The sequence below is a fragment of the Oryza glaberrima genome, chromosome 10 (assembly GCF_000147395.1).
Source record: "Oryza glaberrima chromosome 10, OglaRS2, whole genome shotgun sequence".
Lineage (NCBI taxonomy): Eukaryota > Viridiplantae > Streptophyta > Magnoliopsida > Poales > Poaceae > Oryza > Oryza glaberrima.
The window spans coordinates 19,928,914-19,952,479 of record NC_068335.1 but is presented as its reverse complement, the minus strand read 5'-3'; the positions used below and the strand labels follow the sequence as shown (position 1 = coordinate 19,952,479).

The 23,566-nt window shown below is 47.7% G+C and overlaps 2 protein-coding genes and 1 non-coding gene across 3 annotated transcripts; 1 reads left to right on the top strand and 2 right to left on the bottom strand.

The window, feature by feature from the left end:
• The first annotated feature begins 3,715 nt into the window (after nt 1-3,715).
• On the top strand, nt 3,716-6,530 carry LOC127786008 (probable LRR receptor-like serine/threonine-protein kinase At1g12460). The gene has a single exon (XM_052313330.1). It carries the CDS (start codon nt 3,811-3,813, stop codon nt 6,217-6,219), a length of 2,409 nt encoding a protein of 802 aa, XP_052169290.1. The 5' UTR covers nt 3,716-3,810; the 3' UTR covers nt 6,220-6,530.
• Nucleotides 6,531-7,222: 692 nt separating this feature from the next.
• Nucleotides 7,223-7,296, bottom strand: TRNAN-GUU (transfer RNA asparagine (anticodon GUU)). Its single transcript has one exon. It is a non-coding gene; the product is annotated as a tRNA-Asn (tRNA).
• A 3,268-nt stretch (nt 7,297-10,564) lies between these two features.
• LOC127786103 (probable glutathione S-transferase GSTU6) lies at nt 10,565-11,774 on the bottom strand. Its single transcript, XM_052313431.1, has one exon. It carries the CDS (start codon nt 11,467-11,469, stop codon nt 10,762-10,764), a length of 708 nt encoding a protein of 235 aa, XP_052169391.1. The 5' UTR covers nt 11,470-11,774; the 3' UTR covers nt 10,565-10,761.
• Between the last annotated feature and the right edge of the window lie 11,792 nt (nt 11,775-23,566).

Genomic DNA, 23,566 nt, shown 5'->3' with positions numbered 1-23,566 from the left:
CACGCTTAGCGGCGGCCGATCCGGTGCTAGCCTTCTCCTAGGCGTGTGTGTTGGCGATGTCGGCACGTGGGTGGTGCTATTTTTTTTCCTTTTCCTGGTTAAGACTCTCCGGGGTTGTAACCTTGTAATTTTTTCCTGCTCTATCAATATCAATAGAACTTCGCACCGTCTCGTGCGAGTCGTTAAAAAAAAAAAGATAGCTAGCTTTCTCTCCTCACTCTCAGGCTGACGCCGCTCTCGCCTCTCGGATTCGGACGGCCCGGCCGACGGCCGTCGTCGTCGACCGCGACGTGATCCCGTTCGGTTTGTTTCTCTGACGATTTCGAATTAACCTGACCGTTGTTTGTCCTGAGTCCTGATCGGCTAGTCGATCGATATATGCAATGAAATTATATTCAACCCTTTATAGCATTTTAGTTTTCCGTTTGATAAAACTCTAGCTCTCAACTTTAACTTATCTAAAATTAAAATTGTGCCAAACGATATAGATTTTTTTTTAAGCAGAGTTAGCATAGTTGCTCCACGAAACTGTAGGGTGTAGAGCTGGGTTTTTTTTCGCTCCACCGCTCCACTATATCTAAAGACCATTATCTTTATTTATATATATATTTACATGATATGCCACTAAACTACCGGCCTCTTCACTCATCCTCTCCCCCTGTTCTCTGTCCTCTACATGATTCTTCCTCCCTTCATTCCTCCTCTCTCCCTGTTCTCTATCCTCTACATGATTCTTCCTCCCTTGAGCGGCTGTTGGGCAACGACGATTGGATGGCGTGGCTGCCAGGCGGCGCACGAGGGCAGCAGGGCAACGGGCGGGCTGAGTGGCATTGGTGTCGGCAGGGGCGATGAGCAGTGGCTCACGACGACGGCATTGGCAAGACCGCGGACGTTAACGAGGTGTTCGACGAAATGGTAACGCAAGACGTAGTGATATGAAGGTGACCAATGTAGCTAAACACCTTCATACCAGCTCCAGTTTCTATAAGAGCCAGCTTCCACTGAAGTTGAAGTTTAGAGTTGGGATTTGAAGTTTGCAGCCCTACCAAAGGCCTCAAACATGATGCATGGCAGATTTAGTTCCAATCGCTTTTTTTGCTGCAAGTGCAATTGAAAGCATGCAAATAAAAACCTGAGGGATTGTTTAGATTGTAGCTAAAATAAACCTTACCAAATTTTAGCATCTGCCAAAATTTTGTCAATTTGGCAATATTACCAAAATTTCGGCATGAGTTTTTATGTATTTATCAAAGTTTGGCAACAAACTAAAAGTAGGCAATTTTTTAACAACTTTGTCAAAAATAGGGCATGTTTAGTTCCCAAACAAAATTTTTCGCACTGTAACATCAATTATTTGAACACATGCATAGAGTATTAAATGTAGGAAAAAAAACTAATTACACAGTTCGCCAGAAAATTGCGAGATGGATCTTTTAAGCCTAATTACGTCATGATTTGACAATGTGGTGATTAAGTAAACATTTGCTAATGACGGATTAATTAGGCTTAATAAATTCGTCTCGTAGTTTCCTGGCGGAATCTTTAATTTGTTTTGTTATTAGACTATGTTTAATACTGTAAATGTGTGTCTGTATATTCGATGTGACAGGGATAAATTTTTTTTACCAACTAAACTAGCCCATAGTATGGTTAAAAATGACTATTGAAATTTGTCAGAATCCCAATTGCATGCGGCCCAGGCAATTGGTGACCGAATGCTCAGGTGTGCAACAAGTCAACCGGATCCGGATCGAAGGCCCAAATCAATTGGCCCATGTACACAGCTAGCTATCCCCAAGGCCCAGTAAGTATCTTCTTTCTCACTCTGCCTTCATTGCTCTTCATGGTTTTACTTTTAAAGAAAACATCCTTAATAGTGTATTACTATCTTCTTAGAGTCACAGTGCTACAGTGCTACCACAGTATCAGAGTGTACAAGAACAGCAGAAACAAACAGAGCTGCAGTAACGCAGTGCCAGCACGACGCAAACAACGGGAACAACTTGTGCAAATGCTGCGTACTGCCACGGACAATCGACAGGTCGAGGTTTTCTGGTCGCGATGCCGCTTTCCCCGGCCTCTGCGTTGCCACCTCCCTCGGACGCATGACAAACTGAAGAATGCATCCATATGGACTCTGTCACTCTGGCGGGCCTGCCCAATCTGCCATGCGTTCTCAGTAGTCGGTGACAGAATGATTGCGTCCGGGGCTCCGATCTCCCCACATCGGAGCACACAATAACTTCCAACGGTGAGGGGACGCCTCACGCCAGCCTGGGGGCCTTAATGCTCGCATTCAAATGCCAACCGATCGATTCAATTACTAGTTCGAGTTTGCTGTTTGATCAGCTTGTTGATTGTCTGAAACTGAATGTGGCCATCCGGAATGGCTAGATGGTGCAGCTTGATCAGTAATTCAGTATCAGGAGTGGTAAGAAGTGTTCCCTCCGTTACAGGTTATAAGAAGTTTTGACTTTCATCAAAATCAAACTATTTTAAGTTTAACTAAGTTTATAGATAAATATAATAATATTTATAATATTAAATTAGTGTTATCAAATCAATAATTGAATATATTTTCATAATAAATTTGTCTTGGGTTGAAAATATTATTATTTTTTTCTATAAATTTAGTCAAACTTAAAGCAGTTTAACTTTGATCAAAGTCAAAACATCTTATAATCTGAAACGGAGGGAGTAATAGTACTGCAGCAATTTGATTGACTGTGATTATTATCTAATCGTTTGCACTTTTGTCTCCAAGAGCTCTTTGCAGGTTTGGTTCTCTGTTCCATACAACGTAAAGGCAAAGCGACTCACATGCTCCTGGCTTGCAGGTGTGTCCACTAGTCTACTACACTTTGCACCAGAAAATTCAGAAGAAAGGTCGAAACTTGGTTAGTGATTACTTAAAAGATGAACCCCTCGGATCGCACTGCATCTTACTCCCTCCGTCCAAAAAAAAACTCAATTCCTGAGTTTCCGTGTCTAATATTTGACCGTTCATCTTATTTAAAAAAATTATGAAAATTTTTAAAAAGATAAGTCATGCATAAAGTATTATTCATGTTTTATCATCTAACAATAATAAAAATACTAATAAAAATTTTTTCATATAAGATAGATAGTCAAACGTTAAACACAAAAACCGAAGAATTCGGTCTTTTTGACAGAGGGAGTACTTTCGAGTAAATTGCAGCTTCGCAACGGGCGAAGTGGCACTGTGAACAGTGTCATCAACTCCTGTCTCTCTCCTGATGTGGTCACCTTGGATTTATTTCCCTCCAATTCCCACCAAGAAATGCAACGGCCATTTCTATCTCCTAAGGAACTGTTTAGTTCATTCACGAACTGTCATATCGAATATACACATGCATGAAGTATTGAATGTAGATAAAAAAAAACAATTACACAGTTCACCAGAAAATTGTGATACAAATCTTTTAAATCTAATTGCGCCATGATTTGACAATATTGTGCTGCAGTAAATATTTTCTAATGATGGATTCGTTAAGCTTAATATATTTGTATCGCAGTTTCCTGGCGGAATCTGTAATTTATTTTGTTATTAAACTACATTTAATACTTCAAATGTGTGTCCATATATACGATGTGATATGAGGGGTAAAATTTTTTTCCCAACTAAACAAGCCCAATTTTCCACTATAAATTCCTAAAGCAAAGCTTAAATTGCAGCACTGCACCGCCGCTATTTCGCTGCAGATTACACATATCTAGAGCTAGAAGAAGCTAATTGCGCCGTGGCCGGAGCAATGCGCGCGGTGGCATGGCGCGTCGGTTGACGCGGACATGAGGCGTTCGCCGCGCGCGGCTGCCGCGGCGGTGCTGCCGGTTTTGCTGCCGCTGCTGCTGCTGCTGCTGAATTGGGCAGCGGCGCCGGTGGGCGCGGCGACGGCGGCGGAGACGCGGGCGCTGCTGGAGTTCAAGGCGGCGGTGACCGCGGATCCGGGTGCGGTGCTCGCGAACTGGACGCTGGGCGGCGACCCGTGCCGCGACTTCGGCGGGGTCTCCTGCTACCCCGCGTCCGGCGCCGTGCAGCGGCTGCGCCTCCACGGCGAGGGTCTGGAGGGCGTGCTCTCCCCGTCGCTCGCGCGGCTCCCCGCGCTGGAGTCCGTCTCGCTCTTCGGCAACCGCCTCTCCGGCGTGATCCCGGCGAGCTTCGTCGGCCTCGCGGCCACGCTCCACAAGCTCAACCTCAGCGGGAACGCGCTCTCCGGGGAGATACCGGCGTTTCTTGGCACTTTCCCTATGCTGCGGCTGCTCGACCTCTCCTACAACGCGTTCTCCGGCGAGATCCCGGCGACTCTGTTCGGCGAGTGCCCCCGCCTCCGCTACGTGTCGCTCGCGCACAACGCGCTCACCGGCCGCGTCCCGCCGGGCATCGGCAACTGCGTTCGCCTCGCCGGATTCGACTTCTCCTACAACAACCTCGACGGAGAGCTGCCCGATAAACTGTGCGCGCCGCCGGAGATGAGCTACATTTCTGTCCGGAGCAACTCGCTCTCCGGCGCCATTGACGGCAAGCTCGACGGCTGCCGAAGCCTCGACCTGTTCGACGTCGGGAGCAACAGCTTCTCCGGCGCCGCACCGTTCGGCCTTCTCGCCCTCGTCAACATCACCTACTTCAACGTCTCCTCCAACAACTTCGCCGGCGAAATCCCGAGCATCCCGACATGCGGCGACAGGTTCGCCTACCTCGACGCGTCCAGGAACAAGCTCACCGGCTCGGTGCCGGAAACCATGGCGAATTGCCGCAACCTGATGCTACTCAATTTGGGGGCCAATGGACAGGGCCTCACCGGCGGCATCCCTGCGGCGCTGTCGCAGCTGAAGAACCTGAATTTCCTTGACCTCTCGGAGAATGCGCTCACCGGCGTGATCCCGCCGGAGCTCGGCGACCTCTCCAACCTGGCACACTTCAACGTGTCCTTCAACAACCTCACCGGCTCAATCCCATCTTCTCCATTGCTGCAGCAGTTCGGCCCAACGGCATTCATGGGCAATCCATTCCTCTGTGGTCCGCCATTGGACCATGCCTGTCCAGGCCGGAACGCGAGGCGATTGGGAGTGCCGGTGATAGTCGCCATCGTCATCGCAGCCGCCATACTCGTCGGGATCTGCATCGTATCTGCCATGAACATCAAGGCATACAAGAACAAGAGGAGGAGGGAGCAGCAGCAGCACGACGACGAGGAGGAGATCCTCGTCTCCGACAGCGCGGCGATCGTGTCGCCGGGATCAACCGCCATCACCGGAAAGCTGGTGCTCTTCAGGAAGAACAGCTCGGCATCGAGGTACGAGGATTGGGAGGCCGGGACCAAGGCGGTGCTCGACAGGAACTGCCTCGTCGGCGTCGGGTCAGTCGGCGCTGTGTACAGGGCCAGCTTCAAGAGCGGCGCCTCCATCGCCGTCAAGAAGCTGGAGACGCTGGGGAGAATCACGAGCCAGGAGGAGTTCGAGCGTGAGATGGGCAGGCTACGTGGCCTCACCCACCCCAACCTTGTCACCTTTCATGGCTACTACTGGTCACCCTCGACCCAGCTTCTTCTCTCCGAGTTCGTCGACAATGGCAGCACATTGTACGATCACCTCCACGGCAGCCGTCGCCGTGCGGGCCCGGCGAGCACCGGCGGTGACGGCGGCGGCCTGCCATGGGAACGGCGGTTCAGGATCGCGGTGGCGACGGCGCGCGCGCTCGCGTACCTTCACCATGACTGCAAACCTCAGGTACTTCACCTCAACATCAAATCAAGAAACATCCTGCTGGACAACGAGCACGAAGCGAAGCTCTCAGATTTCGGGCTATCCAAGCTTCTGCCCGAACCGAGCAACCTACCAGGCTACGTGGCGCCGGAGCTAGCGTCGTCGTCGATGAGCTCGAGGCACGGCGGCGACAAGTGCGACGTGTTCAGCTTCGGGGTGGTGTTGCTGGAGATGGTGACGGGGCGGAAGCCGGTGAGCAGCCGCCATGGACGGCAGGGCACGGTGTTGGTGGTGGTCCTGCGCGACTACGTGAGGGAGATGGTGGAGAGCGGCACGGTCTCAGGCTGCTTCGACCTGAGCATGAGGAGATTCGTCGAGGCTGAGCTGGTGCAGGTGCTGAAGCTGGGCCTCGTGTGCACCTCCGAGTCGCCGTCGCGGCGGCCGAGCATGGCCGAGGTGGTGCAATTCTTGGAATCCATTAGAGGCAGTTCATGACTAACTATAATTAAATTGATTGGACATGCTCACCTGTCACTGTCAGCAGAGGAGGATTAGGGCGTTCGTGATACGATCAGAGGATACCAAATTTGTGATCCCGTTGTTTCATTCTTTGGTGTGTTTGTCACCTCGATTTCACAGTCCCTTTGTCACGTGTCATTATCATTTTGTTCAGATTTGTCACTGTAATAGGGGACGTTGTTTTAGGCTTATCCATGTGCAGAATGTACGGGTCATAGATGCAAATGCAAGAGCCATAGCAAAACACTTGAGAAAAATGAATAAACAACACAAAAGAACATAGCAAAACACAGTAGACAATTGAATATTGAATAGAACATAAAAAAAACACAGGAGAAAATTGAAAATTGAATATGCAAAGAAACAAAACACAGGAGAAAATCTGAATATGCAAAAAAAAAACTTCCCTTCCGAAAAAAAATATAGCAAAACACAGGAGAAATTTGAATATTGAATATGCAAAAAAAGCACAGAAGAAAAATCTGAATATTTTCAAAAAATACACAGGAGTGAATTGAATATGGAGAAAAATCTGAATATGCAAAAAAAATCTGAATATTTTCAAAAGAAAAGCACAGGAGAAAATTGAATATGGAGAAAATCTGAATATGAAAAACAAATAACACATGAGAAAATTGAATATGGAGAAAGATCTGAATATGCAAAAAAGAAATGGAGAAAATCTGAATAGGAGAAAATTGAAATTGAATGTGGAGAAAATCTGAATGTGCAAAAAATAAAAAAGAAATGGAGAAAATATGAATAGGAGAAAAATGAAATTGAATGTGGAGAAAAATCTGAATTTGCAAAAAATAAAACAAAAAAATGGAGAAAATATGAATAGGAGAAAAATGAAATTGAATGTGGAGAAAAACCTGAATTTGCAAAAAATAAAACAAATGGAGAAAATATGAATAGGAGAAAAATGAAATTGAATGTGGAGAAAAATCTGAATTTGCAAAAAATAAAACAAAAAACTCGCTAGAAGGAGGGCTCGAACCTCCGACCTTATGGTTAACAGCCATACGCTCTAGCCAACTGAGCTATTCCAGCTTGTTGGGTAGATGTGTAATGCACTAATACATATTGCGTACGTTTTTGAAGTATTGCTTGTACCAAACTGACAATCACATACTTACAGCGGCCGAGAAATTTTCGAGCCGGGATAAACTTAAACATACCTAGTATTTACTATAAAATTATTAACTTTAAATTCTTTTGAGAAAAATAATGGTGCATTCAATGTTGAGCCCAGTTGTTTGTGGTAGCCGGGCAATGGCTACGCGGCTGCGTAGTAGGATTAGGATGTGTACAGTACTGCACGTCAATACGTCATGCTCTACTGCACTTACGGTTAGGGATGAAAACGGATCGGAAACTGCTTTATCATATTCGTTTTTATATTTATTTTGGAATTGGAATCAGAATCGAAAACTCGGATACGGAAATGAAATCGAATATTATCGAATACAGATACGGAGTGAATACGAGACGGAACGAATACGGTAGCAAATATTTAACGGTATATAAAAACCCCCTCAAATTGAGTTTCTTAATCAAGGAAGAGATATCGCTTATTATTTTTAATAAAATAGTCAATAATAAAGTTGTAGATCTCATCGAGCTCTACAATATTGATATAAAGTTTGTCTTCATCTGATTCCGTATGAAAAAGTTATGTATATATACATGTTTTTTCTAAAATTTGCTCAATGTATGCGGATATCCGAAAAAAAAATCCGAATAGTTTCCGACCGTTTTCCGATTCCGACGGATAGTACCCTTACTGTATTCGTTTTCGTTTCCGAGAAAAAATATCCGAATTCGTTTCCGAAACCGAGAATTTCCGGATAATTCCGACCGAAACTATCCGAATCCGAAAAATGGTCCGGACGGACGGAAACTATCCGAACCAGTTTCATCCCTACTTACCTACTTACGGTGCCTTTGAAAATAAGGTTTGGTTGGGTTAACATGTTTCACGCAAAATAGAGATTAATTAAGTATTAAGTATGATAAATTTTAAAAAATAATTTAAATAAAATTTTAATTTAATTAATTATTAAAGAAACCTTTATATACAAAGTTTTTCATGAAACACAACATTTAGCAGTTTGAACATATAAAACGAGAAAGTAGCTCAACCAAGTAGTTGAATCAAACCCGACCTAAGCATGTTTTCGAAAACAGTAATCCAATCGACTAATCCTAAAAAAAACACAATAAGCGATGTGAACGTAGTTGAATTGATTAAGTTACTCGTGGTGGAGCCAACCCATATTGTTTCAAATGATAGACTTGAGATGGGTGCTGGCTTTTAGGACTAATTTTTTTTAAGTGGTAGGTGACGTACCCATCGACAACGAGCGTGACTTCGTTAATATTAAGATATGACAATCCAGTCGTTCGGAGGTGGTTATATGAATAGTGTGTGTGCGCGTGTTCACGTGGGCCGCATGTAAGTTACGATCCCGTTCAGCCTAATTAATATGGACCTCACGTACGTTAAAATCCAATTCTGGCCCAATTAATATGGCCTGACGTAAGTTGCGATTCCATTTCGGCCTATATGGGTAAGTCCACTTGTCGTACCTCATATTTACGTCGAAATCGTTTGACATCTTTTATCTCCAATACAAAAAATTTTCACCCCTAAACTATACAAAATTTAAGTCCTATAACAATATGGATGTCTAGTTTCATGACGTGGCATCCGAGTTAGTGAAAAAAAAGGGGCCCGTGTGTCAGCGTCCTTTTCTTCCCAGGAGAGGAGGAGGTGGCGGCGGGAGAGTGGGGGAGAGGCCGGTGAGCTTGGGAGGGAGGGGGAGGCGTACGACAAGCCTGTCCGAGCTCGCTCGGCCTCCATGCAAGGGAGGCAGAGGCGGGAGAGGGGGGAAGGCGGTTGGTGAGCACGGCTGAGCTCCTGTTGTCCCGTGTCGCCGGCAGATGTCTTTTACTGCTCCGCCATTGTCAATTGAATCTGTTGCTGCTAGTTCATGTTGCTAGTGCGGAGTCAACACGGTGCGACGGCTCTCGTTTCCCGGGCACGACATCAGCTAGAGAGGGAAAGGGTGGCTCCGACGTCACCAAGCTCGAGCGGCCGCCTTGACTCCTCTCTCTTGAGTGACGCAGGTGACGGGAGAGACGACGATGGCAGTAGCTGGCGGTGCGGATCAACCATCTTCTGCCTCGATTTCGTGGTGGCTCAGTCCTAATTCTCAATTTCCCCGCGCATGCCCATTCCAATGACCCTTCTTCTCGCCCTCGTCTTCGATGCCGTGGGCCGCGCCGTCCTCAGCGTCCGCCTCCGCTAATCCTGCCTCAACCTCGCCAGTCGCGTCGTCCTCAGTGTCCACCTCCTCCTGCCTCGCCTCAACCTCGCCGGCCGCGCCTTCCATAGCCTTCCTTTCCCTGTGCTGGAACAGTTGCGGGTGGAACAGGGGGTAGAGCTGGTCGGATGATGTGGTGAGGGGTGAGGGGAATGAGATCTTTGTCAGGTGCGGGAAGCGATGACAACAAAGGTGGTGTGGGGGCGAAAGGGATGCTCCAGCGGTGGTGGCGCGTAGCCACCGAGGTAGACACGAGGTGGGGTCGGGATGAGGGGCACCATGCCTGACAAGTGGGCCTAGACATCTGTCACGTCATTAAAAACAGGGTAAAATAGGATCTATACTGCTATGGGATCTAAGTTGTATGGTCAAGATTTCTGGTATCGAGGACTAAGGATATCAAACAAACTCGACGCAAAGCTGAAGGATAGTAAGTGAACTTATTCTACGTCAGTTAGAGTACCGCCCGCTTCATCTTCGTCGCCATCCGGTACGGCCCAATCAAAAGAGACCGTTTGTTGGTCGCGAACTCGCGATCATGACCCAAGCCCAGATGCGATGTCAGTGTACGCTTGCAGTTAGAAGAGTCAAGATTATGATCTAATCCGAGAGAAAAACAGAGCTAACATGATCACATCGGGACGTGTTTGGTCTTCGGTTCGGTGGGTCTCAAGTTCTGAACTTTCTGTCAAGCGTCCGAATTACGGCGTCTCCTCGCCCACAGGTTGCCGCTGCAGTTTGCAGCCGAATAGCCTCAGCACGTTCTTCACGGAAGAAAGAAGTTAGTAGCAAGCTCCGCATGGCCATGGATTCTTTCCTCTGCTTCCACAGCTTTGATTTTTACCGTCATTTGGGTGGTACTACTAATTTACTTCTAATAATACTAGTAGTATAATACTACCAGTAGAGAGCACCAGAGAGCTCAACTGGGATAGATAGATGGATGAATGGATGTCCTACATAATTATTAAGCATGCCATTTGTTCTTATAATGGATAAAATCAAGCCTTTACAACCACTTATTACATTGTCTTTGATACAAAGTCAAAAGTAGCATCGAGAAGAAAACAATTTAATTAAGCACGCCATGGGCCATAGAAGAAACAAAACTAGATGTATATGGCTGCCTCTCGCAGCCTCACAAACTTAGCTTAGATACGCATGGCGTGCCACATACATGTCTTTTGTGTCACAGAGTGATTTTTTTGGAGGCGCCCAAGGCGAGTGCCGTCTGCCTGAACTCGAGCATCTTGTCGGCGTCATCCGGCAAGACGCCCCTGGCCGCATCGGTGGCGCGGAAGAGATCCTCCCACGCGGCCAGCGCCGGCGTCCTCGCCGGGTCGATCATCCTGCGCCCGATCAGCTTCTTGATCGCCGTGAACCACCCGAGGTAGCCGCCGAGCACGACGTCGACGAGCCCGACGCCGTCGCCGCCGAAGAAGGACTTCCCCCCGGAGCACTCCCGGAGCGCGCCCTCCAACGTCTCCAGCGCCGCGTCGGCCTGCGCCACCGCCGCCGCCCTCTCCTCCTCCGTCTCGCTCCGGAACAGGATCCCCAGCCACGCCAGCCGCACCTTGTCGTCGACGTATGCCGCCCAGAACCGCGCCACGGCGCGCTCGTAGGGGTCGGAGGGCAGCACGGCGGGGGGGCGGTCGGGCCAGGCCTCGTCGATGTACTGCAGGATGACCTGCGACTCGTTGACGGGGCGGCCGGCGTGGAGGAGGACGGGGACGGTCTTGTTGACCGGGTTGGAGGCGAGGAGGAGGTCGCTCTTGTCGCCCAGGTTCTCCTCCACGAACTCGTACGGCAGCGACTTGAGGTTGAGGACGAAGCGCACCCTGAGCACGAACGCGCTGGTCCACATCCCCAGTAGCTTCAGCTCGCCGTCTCCCGCCATTGCCACGTCTCGTTCTCGAGCTACTCGATCGCCGTGTACCCTCCCGAGGTGTAGTCGTTGGCTCGGTTATATTTGGTCGGGCAATTGGGTTATATGTAGCTACAGCAGCAACAGCAATTGGAGCGTGGATTGGATGGAACTTGGGAGCGTGCAGTTGACTGACTTGTACAGTATTACCGATGTACCTGGCGCTGGAGGTCGGAGCCAGCAGCTAGCTTGATGGGAACGTGTGTGTTGTCATCCAGATCTCTCGATCCCAAGACGGCTGATCAGTTGATCCGATCCATCATCCATGTCGCAAGCACAGTCGTCACTCATCGGTCAAGTCTTGTCCTTTTTTCTTTTCTTGAATAGATATACTCTATCCGTTTCGTATTATAAGTCATTTGATCAAGTTTATAAAAAAATATAATAGTATTTTAAATACATAACAAACATATTATTAAAATATATTCGATGTTCCTTTAAAAAATATATTTGATGTTCAATTTAATGAAACTAATTTGAAATTTTAGATAGTGCTAAATTTTTCTATAAATTTAATCAAACTTAATAAAATTTAACTAGAAAAAAAATCAAATGATTTATAATATAAAACGGAGGGAGGACGTATGTTTCTTACAACAATTTCACAAACGGACCTGCAGCTGAAATGGGATGTTCACAATCCAGTTCCGTCCCAGACATAACGGGCTGCATCTCCTAAAAAAACCAAGGCAAAATTTGCTACAGGACACACAAAAAACGTGTAATTGACTGAGGGACACCGTGAAAACGTGGAGCTGCCCCAGGACATTACAAAAAATGTGTAATTTGCTGTAGGACACTAGCGCCATTATTTTATCATTTCCCGGTTGAAAGTGGTCTCTTTTTTTTTCAAAATGCCCAGATTACCCTTGTCGCCATCTATAGCTGACTCGGTCGAGTCGAAATGGGGTCGATCTCTTTCGTCGCCACACACCACCGAGGAAAAAATCCCCAATCCCTAACCCTAGCTTGCGGCGGTGGCAGCGGCGGTGGCGGCGGAGGTGGCGGGGGAGGCTTTAGCGACGGCGGCGATGAAGACGGCGGCAACGACGGCAGCGACATCAGCGGCGACGAAGACCTACTCGGCTTAGGTGGCTGCGGCGGTAAAGATGGATGGCTCTGCTTCTTCTTCGGCAGTACGTCGCTGCACCGGTGAGTTGTTCTTGGGCAAATGTCCATTGTGCGGGACCCAGCTGGTGGCTCGGACCTCGAGGACCCCGAAGAATCCAAAAAAGAATTTTGTGAAGTGCCCTAATCTTGAGAATGTGAGTATATGCTTTAGAATCAGTTGAATTCGATTTTTTTGTTGTTCGGTCTGCTGATTCAATGAATTAAAATTTTTTGCAGACACCATACGCTTGCAGATTTTTTATGTGGGAAGGTCAATATGAGCAATTTTTGGCCGATGGCCATGTAGGTCTGGGATATTAGACAGGATATGAGCAGTTCAATGTTGAAGCACTGTCGTCGATGGGGATTGAGGGCTTACCATTGAAGGGATGTGCAGCACTGGGACGAATGTTAGTGTACCTGGCAGTTGTGCAAGCTTTGTTGTTGCTGTTGATATTGGTAGTTGTCATTAGCAAGTAGGCAAGCAACCAAAGAGTATGTTGGTACCTATGTAATGTGAATCTGGTTAATGTAATGTGGTTGTCTGAAATTGACTTGTTTGAAGAATGAATCATGAAATGATATTGAGAGATGTGTTGATTTGTATGTGTATTTGCATTGTTTGACAAAAATGCCCAATTTAATTGGCAGCATTTTAGCTGTAAATTTAACTGGTAACTCAAATATAGATAGAATTGGCAGAAATTTTGGCAGCATCTGTGCATAATTTGTACAATCACATGTCATAATCACATATCAAAAGGGCAAATTCAATTCCATTGCACAGCAAGATATAGTGTCATGATGAACTGTCACATAACCATAGCACAAAAGCCATTAAACTTGGTCTATACAAAAGCCACATATGACATATTGGCCACCACACTGCCCAGAGCAGATAGCTATACAAAAGAAGTGCACATAGCACATATTGGCATGGTGCCATACAGTCAGGTTAAAGGGGCATGTTTGCATCCCACATCTAAGCCTGCTAATGGCCTAAGACCCGCCCCATTCCCAATCCACACCACAGCAGTTAGCTCAAATAGTTCAAACCAACCCAACCCGCAAATCTCCTTTCAGAATCCAAACCAATCCAATCCATTTCTCACCTCAGTCCACACCGCACCAACCCATTCCTTTCCTATGGATTCAGTCTACCCTGTCAAACCATTTCAGACCATTTAGAATCCACCCCCGACCACAAACCCATTTGATTCACCATCAACCAGAACATGCATTTCGTCACGCACAGCCTGAACGGCAGCAGCAAGCCGGCGTTCATAGCGTCGGCGACATGTTTGCGTCGACCTCGCCGTCTGTCAAGCCGAGCACGCGGTGGCCGCGATGCAGCTTGTTCTAGCGTCGCCGCCATGGTCCACCCGTCTGGCGCCACCGCGGCGTCGTCGTCGTCGTCCCGTGGAGGCTACATGTTGAGCGACCGGTTCTACAGCCCGTCTCACGTCCGCCGCCAGCAGATGCTGCTGCTACAACAGCAGCAGCTGCTGCAGGGACAACGGCCGCCTTTGTCCTCCCCCTCGCCGGCGACGGCGCCCAGGGCGGCGAGGCAGAAGCCGCTGCTATCGCCGCCGCCGCCTCCCTTTCCGGCGGAGGCGGCGAGGCAGAAGGAGGTAGAGAGGCAGGTGGACGCGGTTGTTCAGTCAAAGCCGTGGTGTCGCCGTTGCCGTCCTCCGCGGATGTGAAGAGGCCGCCGGCGGCGGAATCAGTGCCGGAGCCAGCGCGAGCGGAGGAGGAGGCGGCCGCGATGCAGCTTGTTAATCGACCAGGGAACATGCATCGTCTCATCGACCGTTGGAGTGTGTTGTCCACGACTGAGACCTGATCTAGCCTTCTTAGTGGAAACCATTCACAATCCATGGGTTCAATCCATGGATTGAATCCACATTATACTCAAAAAATCATAACCATCACCAAACCGCCCCAATCCTCTTTTCCGGTGGATCCAAATCGATCCAACCCATTTATAGCGTGTGCCCATTTCAATCCAACCAAAGCAAACCCAACTACAAAACCAATCCATTTAACCCATTCCAATCCAGTCCATTAGCAGGCTTACCCACATCTACAAAAGCGAAAATAAACTTCATTTGCCACCACCAGCCTTCTTGCTTGGAGATTTTCTGGTATTCTTCTCCTGGTTTGTGGGTGGAGCTGCAACATCCAAATTGAGAGCCCTTGCCCTGCTCCTTGTTATAGGGCTTGTAGTAGTGACCACAGATGGTCCAGATCTTGTAGGTGTGGACCTGCAAAATGTGAACATGCCAAATAAAATCAGCTTTTAGTCTAGTTTGGGTTACACATTTGAATCTAAACATTTCAGTTGTAAAAAAATGCACAGCTTTGAACTTACACATTTGCTGCTGATTCTTGTAATGGAGGATCTTGCACAGATAGAACAACTTTCTTCACTCTTTTCCTTTTGGGCTTTGGTGGGGCTGGTGGTGGGGCATTTGGGTCATGAACTGGCTCATTGCAGGTTTTCTTGGTGTGGCCAAATTGACCACACCTCTTGCATCTGTACTTTCTTTTCCCTACTCCACCTTTTTCCACCCCCTTAATCCTTCTGCTTCTAGGTCTACTAGCTGACCTCTTCAATAGAGGTGGATGTAACTTGAATCCAATATTACCCTTAGCCCATTGGGTCTTGTCTGTCATTGGAACCACATGACCAGCATATGCCCTCTTGAATGCTACAACAGAGTAGTACTCGTCAACAAATTGTTCCAATTCAAGCCCCCTCCTTGAAATGATCAGAAAAATTGCATGTGTGCAAGGTATGCCTGTTATCTGCCATTGCCTACAGCTGCATTCTCTAATGTTCAAGTCAACAGTGTGCCTCCATGTCTTCAAGTCCCTACCAGTGCCACCTATCTCCCCTAGGTGCTTGTGGGCTGAGTACAGTTTATATCCAAGGTCCCTACTCCTAGCATACAGTGTCTTTATAACACTTGGCAGAATTTGTCCAGTCAGCTTCTTAGCAAGCCTTTTCCTAACAGAAATTCTCTCCATGATCATATGTCTGATCTTATCCATCAGATCAACAACAGGGAGTGATTTCTCATGCCTGATCCAACTATTGAAGGTCTCTGCTATGTTATTTGTGACATAGTCACACTTACTAACAGGTGAGAATTTACTTCTAGTCCAAATGTGCTTATGGAAGTCATCAATCCACTCTGTGGCTCTAGGACATGCCTCTTTCATCTCATTGTAGTGACCCTCATATATGTCTTGCCTATAGGCTCTTGAGGCAGGCCATAGATTCCTCTCAAACACTTCACCACTGAACCTCTTCTGAAAGTTCTTCACCAAGTGTCTCATGCATTCCCTGTGCTCAACTCCATTGTTGAATACTCTGGTCACAGTTGTGTCAATGCCTTTGCCAGCATCTGTGGACAGAACCAAACCCACTGGGGACCCTTTGCCATGTGAAGCTTATCCATGAACCAAGCCCAGTTTTCTGTACTTTCAGACTCAAATACCCCATAGGCAACAGGAAACATCCAATTATGGCCATCAACACCAATTGCCGATGCCAATTGCCCCCTCCACTTTCCAGTTAGTACTATTGAGTCAATCCCTAAATATGGTCTGCAACCATTCAAAAAGCCATCAACACAAGGTTTTAGTGCCACAAACATCCTACTGAAATGGTTCTTCCCATTCACTGAAACATGATCAACTTCCACAATGGATCCAGGACTTATCCTCTGTAATTCTGCTTTGAAGCTGTAAGCTGCATCAAAACTGTCCTCCCATTTTCCTAAGATCTCATCAAGTGCCATTTGTCTGCCGTCCCAAACAACGTAGTAGGAAATCTTTATCTTGTACATCTCTTCCAACACCTTCTTTAAAGTAGTAGCACCAATAGTTGGTTCTTGCCTCAATTTATTGATCACACGATCTCTTACCCAGGAATTTGTGGCCATGCAATTGTTCTCCACACCAGCTATGCTAGCACAATTATGTGGGTAAGGAAGCTTCTTTATCTGAAAAAATAGCAAATCAAATTATAACTTTCATGAAAAAAAAAATCAGAGAACAACAAATTCCAAATCAAGTAGGCTTACTTACTTGCCAAGTTCTCCCATTCGGCAGTCTAGAAGCATGAATCCTCCACTTGCATCGCTGAGCCTTACAGTATGCTCTATACCTCCTTGATTTGCTATAAGGCACTGCAAGTTCAACTTCTTTCAGTACTGCATACTGTCTAATGCACCTTTTAAAACAATTACCATCTTCAAATGTAACATCAATAGCTATCTTAGGATTGTCTACATCAGTTACATGTGCCACTGACTCCAACCCTCCTCGTCGTCAACGGCTAAATCATCTCGGTCTTCGTCAGAATCTGGCTCATAGTCAGGATCAACTGCCTCATCGTCTGACACCAAGTCGTTATACTTCTCTTTCTCATCATCTACACCAACATACCCAACCTCATCACTCTCACCCCAATCATCAGCCTTTTTCTTACTAGATGCCTTAGTAGGTTTGATAGTTTTATGACCAACAACTTGGCTCTCTTGAGTTGCTAATACATGGTCAATACAAGCAACATGTCCATCTCCTGTTTCATTACTAGCCGGCCCTTGACTATTGCCCTGATCCGTACAAGGCTCGGTCCTATTTCGTGGGTCATCACTCACATTAACAATCAAAGGGAGCCTCCTCATCTCCCATTACATGTCAAATGCATCAAGCAATGAACTATCGGAAGCTATCTCCGCATACCTCTTAGCACTTTTGTCCCAATAAGACACACTTATCTCCTGCTAACAACTATGTTTCACCTCGCCAACGAGATCATTAATAAGGTTAATCCAGCAAATTGTATCCTTGTCTAATACCCAATTAATATCACGAGAAACATGAAATTCTGGTCTACCGTTGTCATGAAACTCAACGTATGGACCAACCCGAATAGCAACTCTGCAAGCTGAGCTAGCGTCCATCCTACGCGGCAAAAAAACCCAAATAAAATGAACACATTTCAATCAAATCCCAAAAAACATCGCAACACATATCAGTGGAAATCAGAACTCTTCCTACCCTATTTCCTAACTAAAGTTCACAAAGCTTACCCTTCAGGAACCCAAGACATGTCCAATGCCTTCAAAGGAACCTCACAACTCGTCAACCGCATTGACGCCCTTTTCACTGCTAACTTCTTCCTCGGCGTCGCCATCCTCCCTGCCAATGTCACTTCTCCATCGCCCGCCGTCGCCGCCGCTGTTGCCGCCGTCTTCGTCGCCGCCGTCGCCGAAGCCTCCCCCGCCACCTTCGCCACCGCCGCCGCCGCAAGCTAGGGTTAGGGATTGGGGATTTTTTTCCTCGGTGGTGTGTGGCGACGAAAGAGACCGACCCCGTTTCGACTCGACCGAGTCAGCTATAGATGGCGACAGGGGTAATCTGGGCATTTCGAAAAAAAGAGACCACTTTCAATCAGGAAATGATAAAATAATGTCGCTAGTGTCCTACAGCAAATTACACAGTTTTTGTAGTGTCCTGGGGCAGCTCCACGTTTTCGCGGTGTCCCTCAGCCAATTACACGTTTTTTGTGTGTCCTGTAGCAAATTTTGCCAAAAACCAATGGCTTTGGATGTAGATCACAACCTATTTAGGCCCAAATAAAATGAAACGCATGTAGATCACAGTCAGGTTTTAAGCCGAAGTTAAATGGGCTACATTCCACCTAACAAGTACCCCTTCGTTCTTAAATATAAGCAAATCTAAATTGTTTATAGCAACTATACTAAAGTAATGAAGAAAGAATCATTTTAATCACCTCATTCGTTGAATTTTAAATGGCTTAGATTTTCTTCCTAAGCACTTAATTGATTGAAAATAGTTATATTACCGTATATTGGAATCAATGTTTCAGAAATAAACCTAGTCCCCTTTTGTAGACCCCCGTTTCTATAACAGGAATCATTCGTGTAAACAGTGCCATTTCCCTGGATCAAGTAGTCTGGTACACACGAGTTCATAGCTGAAATACCAAAAGCACATACACGAGAGTCTAGTGCTAATTATTACATCATAAGCCCGCAGGCATTCTCTTAAATCATCGAACCGAGCGGTCCGGAATACATCCAAAAGCAGAAATAGATAAGGCAGCGGAATTCAGGCAGCGGCATGCCATTGCCACAGGCAACGACCGTAACTAAGACCTACTGAGTGCCATCGTCTTCATCTCCCTCCTGGTAGTAGGCATAGGGATCCTCCGAAGCTTCATCTCCCACTTCTGATTAATTTTATATTTGCAAGGGTGAGTACCAACCGTACTCAGCAAGCCACCACAGCAAGAAATGCACATGATAGGGGTATTCAAAGGATAGCTATGGTTCCTTTGCGCAAAGCCAGTTTCGTAATTCTTTTCGCAAGCCTAAGACCTAGCACAGACTAACCAAATTTTAGTACCAGCGTTCATATTAAACAATGACGGTTCTGTCCACCATCCATTGTGATCCCAAGGATAGCTTCCCGCCATCGAGTCGTTATGGTTTTCTGAGGACGTCCACATTCCCACCTCTCAGGAAGTGGCTCCATCAGCATAAAAATCATCATGCAATATCCCATCCCACACAGGTTAAGAATTTAGAGTCTAGCCAAGTGTAATACATGTCCCGGTGCTCAATAACCACGAGCACGGCTATTCGAATAGATTTGGTTTACTCACACTGCAGTGGATGTACACTTTACCCGCACTCCGCAACTGCCCAACACATGAGCCTCGTCCCAACGCATGAGACGCGTCACGGCAAAGCTTTTCGATAACCTCGCATTGGCAGTACCCGCTCCATGAACTTAAATCCTCATGCACTCTAGGTGTCCATGTTTCTAGCAGTGAGAGGAGTTCTGGCGCTCCCGGGAAAGAGAAGTCTCACACACATATTAAATTATAGTTCAAGTTAAGTTCTCTCTCTCACACACTCATGGCAGTCCTACCAATGGCGACACCGATGTAGGGCACGCCTCTCGGCCCTACCTCAACGGCTGTCCCATCGTAGCGCACCTGCCTCACTCAGGGGTGAACCATCTATGCAGGGATACTGCCTCCGCTCGGCTATCTAATCCGCTAGGTCTATACCCATTCGAGAAGTACGGTTGTACGGGGGTCGTTTCATGCTTAACTTCATGGCTCGGTCCTTAATTGACCGGGGACGGTACTAGCCTTTTCCAGATACCACCCAAATCCTCCGTCCGCCCCAGTCGAAAACAGTTGTTTAGTTTTATTTCTCCTTTCACAAATCATGTCATCAATATCATGGCAATGTGGCGCTCATGTCTCCACATGCCGCATCTCAATTACCTTCCCAAAGGTAATTGCCCAAGCATATAGCATTTGATAAATATGAGTATGCATAATTCTAGAATAGCATTCCTAAGCAATTGTCATAATTGACTAGGGACTCATACGTAAACATGGTTACGAAGGAATGAGGGGTAAACAATAATCAAGGCATGGCATAATCACAAGTAGGATGTTCATCATTGCATGCAATTTTATTTGTAAACAAAATAATTTCGCAATTGGGATCAACATGTTCAAAGAATAGTGATGACTTGCCTTGCTCAAGGTCTTGCGGGTCTTGGTCCTCGCTTGGATCCGCAACTCTCTCGGGCTCTACAAGTACGTGCGAAGAATCGATTTTGAATTCGGTTAGAATTCAAGTAAAATCCAAATAAATCCAAGTGGGGGTCGAGCGCGTAAGTCAATTCTTTTATATTAACTTTACTATTCGCGAACTAAGGCAAACCCAATTTCGATTCAAACTATTTTGCGGGTATAAATATTTTGTTGTCATAAGTTTTTAATTTAATCTAACCGAGCATTATATCCATATAATAGGTTAGAAATTTCTATCGCGAGCTAAATATCGGACGGAATCCTAGAAATATTGTACGATTTAATTTAGTCTATGACTAAATGATTAAATATAATATACGTCTAAAATTCCTAGTGATTAAATCCGAATTTCTATCGTGAATCGATTTCTTATAGAGATTACCCAAATATAATTTATAATAGCCTATAAGAATTTATCTAATTAATTATATCTAAATCACTACCGCGAATTGATCATTTGTAGAGATCATTAAAACAATCTACAATAATCTATATAATTCACCTAATTGTTTAGTTTTTAAATACATCTATGATTATAGCATTATTTTGCAAATACTATATTTTCGTTAATCCTATACTTAAATTCTAATATTTTTAAGTGTCCTAAATTTCTCCTAATTTTTCCTACTTATTTCCTTCTCTTTTCCCCCTTTTTCTTTTCCTTTTCTTTTCTTTTCTTTTTCTCTTCCTTCTTTTCTTTTCTCTCTCCCTCTTCTCTCTTTTCTCTCTTCCTCTTTTTCCTTCTTTTCTCTTTCTCTTCCTTCTCTCTCTCTCGGCTCTCCCTCCTACCCGAGCGGCAGCGGCGGTGGGCGCGAGGGGGAAGAAGGGCGGCTCACCGACGGCGGCAGCGGCGACGACGGCGGTGCGACGACGGCGCACGGCGGCAACGCACGGCGGGGCGGTTCCGGGGCGACGGCGCGGCGGTTGCGAAGGTGGCGGCGCGGCGGCACGACAACGGCGGCGGCGCACGGCGGCTGCGACGGCGGCGGGGAACGCGGCACGGCCAAGGCGCGGCGCGGCGCGGCGGCTTCGTGGCGGCGGTGTGGCGACTCTATGCGACGGCGCGGCGGCGTGGAGACGGCGGCGCGGCGGCGTGGAGGCGACGGCGTGGTGGAGCGGGTAGAGGAGAGGAGGTGAGGATGGAGGGAAAGAGGGGAAATAGTGGGGTTTATATAGGAGAGGGGAAGAGATAAGGGGGGGAGAGAGGGGAGACGCGACGGCGGCGTGGGGCGCGAGGTGGGGGCGCGCGGCGCGAGGCGACGCGACGGCTGCGGCGACGCGCGATGTGACAGCGGTGGCGGCGGCGCGCGGCGACGGGACGGCGCGCGGCGCGGCGCGGGGCGCGGAGCAGAGACGGCGACGGCTCGGCAGCGACGACGCGACGGCGGGCGGCAGCAGCGGCGATGGGACGGCGCGACGGGATGGCGGCGAGCGACGCGTGACGGCACGGGCGCGGGGCGCGAGGCGGCGGCACGGTTCTCGGGATGACGCGACGGGCGGCAGCGGCGACGTTGGCGCGGCGCGGCAGGGGCGGGACGCGACGGGCGGTGATGCGACGGTAGCGCGGCGCGGGACGAGCGCGCGGCGCGGCGACGGGATGGGCGCGTGGCGGCAGGCGGGCGCGCGGCGCGGGGCGCGAGGCGGCGGCACGCGGCGCGAGGCCGACGGCGACGCGACGGCGATGATAGCGACGGCGGCGCGGCGGGCGAGCGGCGCGCGGGCGAGCGGCGCACAGGCGGGCGGCGCGCGGCGAGCGGCGCGCGCGGCAGGGGAGGGGGCGGGGCTAGGGGGACCGTGTCGAGCACCTGGAGTGCAATGAACAGTGACTTTTCTATTTATCCCGATTTTAGTGTATTTTCCATATAAATTTGATTCAACAATTCCTAATTTTTGCATATATGCATTTTACTCAATATTTGTGTTATCTCAACTAATGAATTCACCGTAGATTAATATTACTCATATTTTATTTTTATTTAATCTATTTGAATTTTTAATTAGGGTTAACTCTTATTCCATCGTATTTTAATTGATCCAAATATGGTCGCGATAATATTTTATTTATTCCTATCCACACCTAATCTTTATTTTAGTTTATATTTATTTTACCAACTTGTTTTTATGGTTTATTCCTAATTAACTATTCTTTACTCACGGTTAGTAAACTTCGAGATCAAATCCAAATAAAATAAGCGAATAGGATCGGCATGATGCAATTAATTTTTTTAAAGTTTTTGAAAATCCGTATTTTTAGAGTTTAGATTTTTGTCGGTCGAATTTTCAGGGTGTTACACCTTTCCCCCACGTCCGCGTCATCACCCTCGCGCAACCCTAGCCACCACTGCCACCTATCCCCTCTTTCATCCACTTCACTGCCACCAGAGCGAGCAACCAGCAAAGCCAACGGCTCGCTATGATGGTAGTGGTGGAATGTAGCTAGGAAAGCGAGTAGACGGCGCGTCGTGGAGTGGAGGTGATGGGGATGCGTCCATGTGAATGTCGATATCGGGGCTTTTCGATGACCGGTGACCTGGAGTCCAGGTGGCATCGTGGCGGGGTGTGACCAAGGGAGGCGACACGGTGCTGCTGCGGCACGCCAGCGACCTGTGCAAGCGAGGCAGTGGTGCGTCCACCCTCCATACTAGGCGCCCGACATAGCATAGAGGAGGAGAAATGTGAAGGAAGAAATCAACCGGAGATGGCGCCGTGGGCTAGATGCACGCCGAGGAAGGGCAGGTGAGCTCAATCCCTACGACAATCGAGACTACGGCAGCACCAGGCTACAGTTACGTACCAGATCTAGCGTGGGGAGAGAGGGTGTGTTCGGCCCGGTGGTGATCTGGCCCATGGCATAGGTTGATGAGGTCGATGGAGGTAGGACAAATCCACTTAAGGGGAGGGCAGGTGTACTCGGTCCTTGAGGCGGATTTATCCTACGATAGCCTAGGGTGCACAGTTAGGTTGAGGATGGCCCGTGGAGGGGCGTTGATGAACGGAATTCTCATGCCAACGACAATAGAGGTTGGTGTGGCAGTACGACTACAGCTGCAGGGGGATGCGGCAGGTGAGAGTCTAGCCCAATGGCTTATTGGGCCAACAAAGATGACACCTTTGAGTGTTGTTATATCTCTAGAGGGCGTTATTGAGGCACCTCGCTCTCCCGGTCTCCCCTTGGTAGGACACCTCGGGTGAAAACCATTTTCAGTTTTCCTGGGCGGGCGACGATGGTACTTTGGTGTCTTATCCTTCCTTCCTAGTGGCGTCGCCTAGGTCCTGTTTCCGCCTTCAGCCTTCGAGCAGTTGGGC

Bases quoted from the DNA above. Each gene is read 5' to 3' on its own strand.
- LOC127786008 (XM_052313330.1), top strand. From the start codon at position 3,811: ATGAGGCGTTCGCCGCGCGCGGCTGCCGCGGCGGTGCTGCCGGTTTTG.
- LOC127786103 (XM_052313431.1), bottom strand. From the start codon at position 11,469: ATGGCGGGAGACGGCGAGCTGAAGCTACTGGGGATGTGGACCAGCGCG.